An 8,511-nucleotide genomic window follows, 5' to 3' on the forward strand; every position below is an offset into this window, starting at 1 on the left:
ATCATCAGGTGATCTTACACTTTTTGCCATCAACCATCAAATGTATTTTCTAGAACTCAGGAGTGGAAGAATAGCCTAATAGAATTACTCGGATATTTAGGGTTTCTGTTGCTCTTCCTTCAGTCTCGATTTTCCAAAAAGAACATCCGTTAGCAACTCTGGACAAGAATTCTCTTGTTTTTCCTTCATTTGAGAATGGCCTTATTTCTCCCTTGTTCCTAAAGGAATTTTTACTCGATGTGGAATTCTGCATTGATAGTTCTTTTTTCCTAGCACTTGAAAAATGTGACACTTTATTCTGGCCCTGATGAAAAATCCATGGTCATCACAATCATAAATACTGCATCTTTTTTCTTTGATTGCTTTCAAAATTTTTCTCTCTCTCATTTTCAGAAGTTTGACAAACACCCAAGGGACGACTCATTTTCAGAATGGAGATGACAAAGGAAAGAGTCGACGAGCCACTGGTTCCTCACCCTCCGTTTGGTTCTTTTAAATCTCTTTTTTCCCTGTTTTTCAGAATGGATGATTTATGTCTCCATTCGTGGTAACTCTTTGTCATCTCCATTCTGATACTGAGTCGTCCCGTTGGGTATTTTTATTCCAATTATTGTATTTTTCTGTTTTGAAGTTTCTATTTGACTTTTCTCTATATCTTCTACTTCTTGGCTGGTGCTTTCTATTTTAACTTATCTTTCAAGAGTGTTCATGATTTCTCATTCAAGCCTTTGTGTAACAGACACTTTGAAGTCTTCATCGGGTCTGTGTCATCTGTGCCATGTCCGTATTGATGGCCTTTTCCCGTGCAAGGTGAGACGTTCCTGGTTCTTCATGCGCCCACTTATTTTGGATTGTATGCTAGATATTTTGACTGTTAATTTATCAGACCCTAGATCTTATTAAATTATGGAGAATGTTGATATTTGTACTTTAACAGACACTTGACCTGGCTAGGTTTAAGCTACAACTTCCAGTCTGCTTCTCTGGCCCGCGGTCCCAGGGTCAGTTCAGTTTCCACAACCTTCCCTCCGCTGTTTGCTTCTGTCCTGCGTGTGCTTCACTCGGTGGTCAGCCTGGGTCCTGGGCTTCGGTCTCTCCATTGGCGTAGTAATCAAAGTCTTTGCTATGCTCATTGAGATCAGGTCCACCCATGTGCAGGTGTGGGGAGGGGGCTGATGAATGCAGGAGTTCTAAACAGCTTCCCTGAGCGTCTCTCTCTCTGCTCTCTCTCCAGGATTTTGCAGTTTCTTGGGCCTCCCATTCTCTTTCCTCTGGCCAAAACCCCCATTCATTTATGTAACTGAAAAAAGTGAAATTTCCAACTAGTGGTAGGACAGAGAGGGAATTAAAAAACATTTCCTCCTCTCTTTGTGAAGCCAAAGCTCCATCTCAGGGAGAAGAAAGTGCCACTCTCACGTATTTGGCCCCTGTGGGCCAAAGGAACGCCAAGGGAATTGCTGCCCCTGTAGCCACTGCTGCAGGATGGCCTGGAAGCGGGGCTGTGAAAGGAGGAAGAGAAAAAACACTGGGGGAATTTTTCTGACTTGCCCTGAGCGTTAGGAGTCTTTTCCAGATTACTTCTAGCTTTTAGGCAGCTGTGCTTCCAGGGCGGATGATGCTAGAAGGGAAAATTACAAATCCACTGCCAGTTCAGTGGTGATGATGGTGGCACAATATGCCCCCTAGTATGTGAAACACAGACCATTGAATTAAATCCCCTCAGTGCCCAGAAAGGGATGTGCAATTGGGAAGGCAGGAGAATAAACAGTCCCCAACGTGAAGGTGCACTTGCGGGGGTTGTGAACATGCTGGGCATACTTCACTTTTTTAGACCCTTGCCACACTCTCTCTTTGTTCAAGTCTTTCTGGCCAGTCACTAGCGCTCTGGGGTCAGCTGTCTAAAGTCAAAGACCACTTGTCTCACGTTATATTCCACAGTAATACAAAAGAGACCACGACAAGGATTAAAGTTATGATCAGTATAGGCCAGGAGACTAAAGCAGGGTTGAGAGCCAGGCATAATTTGATGTTCCACTGATAGCGCTAAATACATCACTCTGCTTTTCATCCGTTGCAGTGAAAGCCAAACTATCCTCATTCTTCACACACATGAAAACTATCCTAACCAAAGACTGGAAATGAACATTGAAAAATGAAGAAGGTTTTATTTGTTTGAGGTAGATTGTGATTAAAGATTTTCTTTGATTTTGTCTATTAATGTTATTATTTTATTGATGCAGTATAAAAAGAAAGTCATGATTCTTTCTTGTGTAGCTAAGCTCACGTTTCTCTTTGGTGTTGAATGTTGGCTGAGTAGAATTCCACTCCTCAGGGGAGCTGAGCGACCGTGGGCTATGGTGTGGCTTCTAAGGCAAGAACATTGTCCCAGCTGTAAAGGGTTCACTATATTTGTTCTCTATATTGAATATATAGCAGAAAGTATTCTGTATCTTACATTTCTTATTAAATACTAGTATAAAATGTACTATATAGTCATTGACCCTTTTCTTCAAAGGTATATGCTAGCAGCCTGTCCAGTGACTTCACAGCAAGTGCTTTGTATAGAATGGTAACAAAAAACAGTTTTAACACCTCAAGGAGTTCCCATGGTGGCGCAGTGGAAATGAATCCGACGAGCAACCATGAGGTTGCGGGTTTGATCCCTACCCTTGCTCAGTGGGTTAAGGATCCGGCATTGCCGCGAGCTGTGGTGTAGGTTGCAGACGAGGCTCTCATCTGGTGTGGCTGTGGCTGCGCCGTAGGCTGGCTGATTGGACCCCTAGCCTGGGAACCTCTATATGCTGCGGGTGCGGCCCTAGAAAGCAAAAAAAAAAAAAAAAAAAAACTTCAAGAGTGAGAGGTGTAGTTAAAACCCTCCGTGGTTTGCACTGACAGAGTGAGACAGGAGAAGGATAATTTAAAATGGAAGGTAATCCACTGTAAAAAGAAATAGTGGTCCTCTGAGAAATCATCTTGCAAAGGCTTTGCGAGACGGCCAAAGGGAAGAGAGGAGACGGGATTGCGAGCGAGAGCTAGTTGAGGGAAAGCTGTTCCAGAATTAATAGATGACCCGAAACAGGAATAATCAATATACATGTAATAGAAAGTCAGTTATAATTTTGTTTAGTTCCTGGTTTATTACAAGGGTTTTGTGGTTTCCTTTGTTTTGTTTTATTTGCCATTTTGCTGTTTGGGCTCACTTACACTCTGCATGAAGGTTGTAAAGAAAAGGGGACTTCAGTAAGGCTGAATTTGTTCTTATTGCTGAAGGCTTCCAACGGGAGACATTTGTAAGACAGGTAGAATAAACTATCGGGAATTTTTCTGGCTTTTTATCCAGTCTGTTCGAACTCATTTCGGGCTGTTATTTCTGTTCTGCCTATTTGGCAGTGTTTTCATGATTCGGAATTTTTCTTTGCGTTAAACACTGTTTGCAGTCACTGAGTCTTGTTTTTATAGCTTCAGTGCATTGCATAAATGTCATGTGATGTAGTACAAGTCCTGGAAGCTCTGGAAGTTCCCGTCGTGGCTCAGCAATAATGAACCCGACTGGTATCCATGAGGACACAGGTTCAATCCCTGGCATTGCTCAGTAGGGGAAGGATCCAGCATTGCCGTGAGTGGCGTAGGTGGCAACGCTATCCTCGTGGATACGAGTCGGGTTCGCTAACTGCGGAGCTGCGAGGGGACTCAGTAGTCTCTGCCTCTTAATCCTTTCCCCATATCCTGCCCTCCTCCCTTCCCTGTTCCCACTGGTAACCACCCGATTGCGCTCTGTATCCATGAGTGTGTTTTTCTCTCTCTCTCTCTCTCTTTTTTTGTCTTTTTGCCATTTCTTGGGCCGCTCCCGTGGCATATGGAGGTTCCCAGGCGAGGGGTGGAGCTGCAGCCACCAGCCTACGCCAGAGCCACAGCCACGCGGGATCCGAGCCGCGTCTGCCACCCACACCCCAGCTCACAGCAACGCCGGATCCTTAACCCACTGAGCGAGGCCAGGGATGGAACCCGCAGCCTCATGGTTCCTAGTCGGATTCGGTAACCACTGCGCCACGACAGGAACTCCTGTTTCTCTGTCTTATATTCACTAGTTGCTTGTGTTTTTTCCTCCCCTCCTCTCTTGACCTACTCCCTATGGCCTGCATCTCAGTCGCAAGTACCCTCCATATCACCATCTCCCTTCCACCTCGAATGGCTCGGGGTCATCGTTTTCTTTTTCTTCTGTGGAGGGTTTTCCACAGCTTATTCAGCGCCAGGTTTTGTTACTTCATTAGCACCTGCAAAGCACTTGGTTTGTAAACGAGTGATGTTTCGTTTTCTCCTACTGCAGAATACTCCAGCGGCATCCGAGCAAAACGCTTCTAATTTTAGTTCGCCATCGACATTTACCTCCAGGGTCTGCCACTACCCAGCTGGCGAATTCTCGGGTTTAGGTACGGAGGCCTCCCCCTTTCTTCCCCTTGACGTCCTCTGCACGGAACGGCATTTCAGCATTGCTTCCTGTGGGCATTCTTTAAACATGGCATTGGCTCTTGAGGGGTTGCCTGTCCTCTGGGTACTCTTGTTTTAAGGGAGCAATTAAAGACGTAATTACATTTTCACGGTGTTTTCTTGACCATTTGAATTCATAGGTTTCGACTCCAGTGGGAGCTCTTTCCCTAATGACACCTCAACCCATGTTTTCTACCCCACTGGGCTTCAGCACCGGCCCTCCTTCTGCTCCATCCACAAGACATAAGGTATGTCAGAGCCGAGGCTGCTTAGGGCCTTGGTGGGTTCGTTTAGTCTTTTGTGCACTGTTGGTCTCTCATAGGAGAGACACAAATTCTAACATTTTAAGCACTGTAAAAAGACGCACAGTTGTGCAAAACTGGTCCTCTACAAGCTTGTGTTGGTAAACCTCAGCTGGGTTCTGATGCCCGTTCAGCAATCCTTTTATTCATTCATTCAACAAACATAACTGTGATTAGTGCTGGAGAGGTGGGTAGCTCAGTCTGGAGTAAGGAAAGGATATTCCAGACAAACTTAGATAGGAAGGCAAAGCCCCATGGGAGGTCAAAAGAGGGAACAGTTAATGCAGGGATAAAAGCTTTCAGGGCATTGAGTATCAGATGATACGGAGACTTTAAACTAGGATGCGTATCAATGATGGGAGTTTAGTATTAGAGGCAGAGAAAACCGCCTGAACGTGCACGTGGCACACGGGTGAGTGCAGCTGAAGCGTATGGGAGGTGTCGTGATCCAGGTGCTCATTGCCTCACGGAAGACTTTTCTAGAAGTCTTTCCAAGGTTTCTGCCTTCAGGCTTCAGCCAATACATTGGGCCCCCTGCTTCCTGAAGGTTTGTTTTAGGAGGCCCAACAAAACTTCGAGTACAAGATAATGAGAAGACTGGCCAGACTTTTGTGTAAAAATACTTGCCGTTTGTTTTATAACCACAGGAAAAACTTGTAGAGCTAATGAGAGATTTACTCTCTGTCTTTCTCTCACACAGACAAAATCCCTGTAGAAGCACCAAAGCAACAAGATTCAGAATCAGAGGTGAAGCCCCGTCTTCCAAGTGAAATAAACATTCGTTTGGACCTTCGATACTCTTGAGAGTCTTCAATTTAGTGTGTTTGAGGTCAGGCATCCTTTCTCCGTTTTAATGGTTATTCTTGACATTTTATTCTGCGATTATCAAAAACCAAAGTTAAAATCTCAATCTCACTTCCCAAATAACACAAGGACCTTAGAACATGTTGAAACGATGATGGCATTCCCTCCCGAGCTGTACACTCGAGTTAGTTGCTCAAAGATTGGAGCCCTGTTCCCTTTTGGTAGCCCCCCAATTGATAGTGTTAGAAATGCTTTGTTCACTATCCTTTCCTGCAGTGGAATCTTTTCCCTCATCCCGAAGCACGTCTTTTAGAAGTTTATTTAGTTTAGTTATGTTGGTGATAAACTTGGTGTTTGTCTGAAAATATATTTCTTCATACTCATTATTTTTTTGGTTGTGCCTGTGGCATGCAGAAGTTCTCAGGCCAGAGATAGAACACATGCCACAGCAGAGATCTGAGCCACTGTAGTGACAACTCTAGTGACAACCACTAAGTCACCAGGGAACCCCCCCCCCCCATATACTGTGGATTCGGCCCTAAAAAGCAAATAAATAAATAAAAATTTAAAAAATTTTAAAAAATTGAAAAAATGTTTTTTGTTATTGGAGTTCCTGCTGTGGCGCAACAGGATTGGAGGCATCTTGGGAGCACTGGGATGCAGGTTCGATCCCTAGCCTGGCACACTGGCTTAAGGATCCAGTGATGCCGCAGCTATAGCCTAAGTCACAACTGTGGGTCAGATTTGATCCCTGGCCTGGGAACTCCATATGCTGCAGGCGGCCAAAAAATAAAAAAAAATAAAAATAATGTTTTTCATTATTGATTTGCAGTTGTGTATATATTCTGAATATTAATTCTGTGTTAGATATATTATGCAAATAGTTTCTTCTAGTCTGTGGCTTGCCTTTTCACATTTGTAATGGTATCATTTGATGAGTAGGTGTTTTCCAATTTTGAAGTCTAATTTATCAAGTTCTTCTTTTATGATCAGTGCTTTTTGTTTCCTCAGAAGTATTTGATTATCTCATTGTCATGAAGATATCCTCCAACTCTCTTCTGGAAGCTATACAATTTCCTCTTGGGTTGTCTTGGTACATTTCTCAAAAAGCAATTGACAACATATATATGAGTCTGTTTTTTCCTTTGTTTTGTTCCATTTCTCCAAACCTCTATCCTTATTACACTAACACGCTGTCTTGATTGTCATAATTTTCTGTAGGTCTCAAAATCAGGTAGTATTAGTCTTCTATTTTATATGTATTTTATATGTATTTTATACATATTTTATATGTATTTTATACATATTTTTCAAGATGGTTTCAGATATTCAGGTTTTGTTTGAATTCCACAAAATATTACAACCAACTGGTCAATTTCCATGGGGAAAAAAAAAAGCCCTCTCAGAGTTCCCATTGTGGTGCAGCAGAAATGAATCCAACTAGTATCCACGAGGATGTGGGTTCAATCCCTGGCCTCGCTCAGTGGGTTGAGGACCTGGTGTGGCCGTGAGCTGTGGTGTAGGTCGCAGACGCGGCTCGGATCCTGTGTTGCTGTGGTGTAGGCTGGGAGCTGTAGCTCTGATTAGACCCCCTAGCCTGGGAATTTCCATATGCCACAGGCGCAGCCCCAAAAAGCAAAAAAAAAAAAAAAAAAGCCTCCGAGGACCTGCTGATTAGGACTACATTGAATCTATGGTTAAATTTGGAGAAAATAGACATATAGATATCCTGACAATATGATGAACACGGTATAAGTGTATTTCTTCAGGAATTCTTTAATTTCTCTCTGTCGATTTGGGGTTCTTAATAGTAACTAGCATGTTTCGTTATACAAGTACCAGGTGTTTTAACTTAATGGCATTGTTTAATTTCATATTCTAAGGTTGTGTTGCTAGTATCTAGAAGCTCCCACCGTCGACCACCACCTCTCTGTTCCACGGTCCGGTCCTCAGCCCCTCCACCCACGGGCCCTCCTGCTTTGCCCAATTTCTTTACTCCTCAGGCTCCCACCCACACACCCACTCCTCCACCCCCTCCCTTCTCCTCAGGCCTCCAGCCCTGCCCCCTCCCTGTCCTCCAGTCCCGCTCCCTTCCCTGCTCCAAGGTCCTCCAAGCCCTCCGTCCCATCTAGGTCTGGACCCTGGCGCAGTTCAAAGCCCCGCCCGCTTTCCTCACTCCTCCTGCCCCGCCCACCTCTCAGGTCCTCCGACCCCTTACCTTCGCTCTAGTCCCACAGGTCCTCAGTCTCGCCAGTTCTACAGCAACGGCTATTTTTTAAAACCCTTCCAGCGCCACTCTTTCCTCTAGCCCAGTCCTCCTCTGCCCGCCCCCTTCCCCTTTCCTTCAGCCCCTCCCCCGTACCCAACCTCCATCCCACCTCCCTCACTACTTCGGCCCTACTGTGTGGCAAGATCCTTATTAGGTATTCTACATACATAATCTCATTTCATCTTTACAGCAGCCTTGTTAGTACACCCTTGTTATTCTCATTTTAAAATATGACCTAGGTAATGCTCCTTTCCTACCCTAAATGTGCCTGTTACAGCATTTATTATATTATCTTACCGATTGTTCGGGTCCCTTTAGTTGTCTACAAACTAGGGGTTTAAATAACATGACCCCGTGACTTGCACATAGCCATTTTTAATAAATGTCCATCGCTATTATTATATGTTTGTCCCCACTAAGTAAGGGAGCTGACATATCCTTTATTCAGAAAGGGCCTGGCTTATGGTAGGCTTCGTACGAGTGGATGAAGCACCGCTTCCCCGTGAAGCACTCGAGTGCAAGCAAACGTAGGAGCAAACATGGTGGTTAGATGTCAGAAAACAGATGGAAAAATAATTACTTGGGCCTGTATAACGCAGTTACTTTCAAACGGTTGCAGCAGTGGATGATGTTGGGGAAGTCCTTGGG

At 44.3% G+C, this 8,511-nt stretch overlaps 1 protein-coding gene across 1 annotated transcript in view; it reads left to right on the forward strand.

The window, feature by feature from the left end:
- LOC102163557 (phosphatidylinositol-binding clathrin assembly protein-like) overlaps positions 1 to 5,583 on the forward strand; it is a 29,645-nt gene extending 24,062 nt beyond the window's left edge. Inside the window, exons 15-17 of the mRNA XM_005674025.3 lie at positions 4,328 to 4,430; positions 4,629 to 4,736; positions 5,491 to 5,583. Of these exons, the coding sequence (XP_005674082.1) occupies positions 4,328 to 4,430; positions 4,629 to 4,735 (210 nt within the window). The 3' untranslated portion in view covers position 4,736; positions 5,491 to 5,583. The remainder of the gene's footprint in view (positions 1 to 4,327; positions 4,431 to 4,628; positions 4,737 to 5,490) is intronic.

Source organism: Sus scrofa, chromosome X, assembly GCF_000003025.6.
Source record: "Sus scrofa isolate TJ Tabasco breed Duroc chromosome X, Sscrofa11.1, whole genome shotgun sequence".
Lineage (NCBI taxonomy): Eukaryota > Metazoa > Chordata > Mammalia > Artiodactyla > Suidae > Sus > Sus scrofa.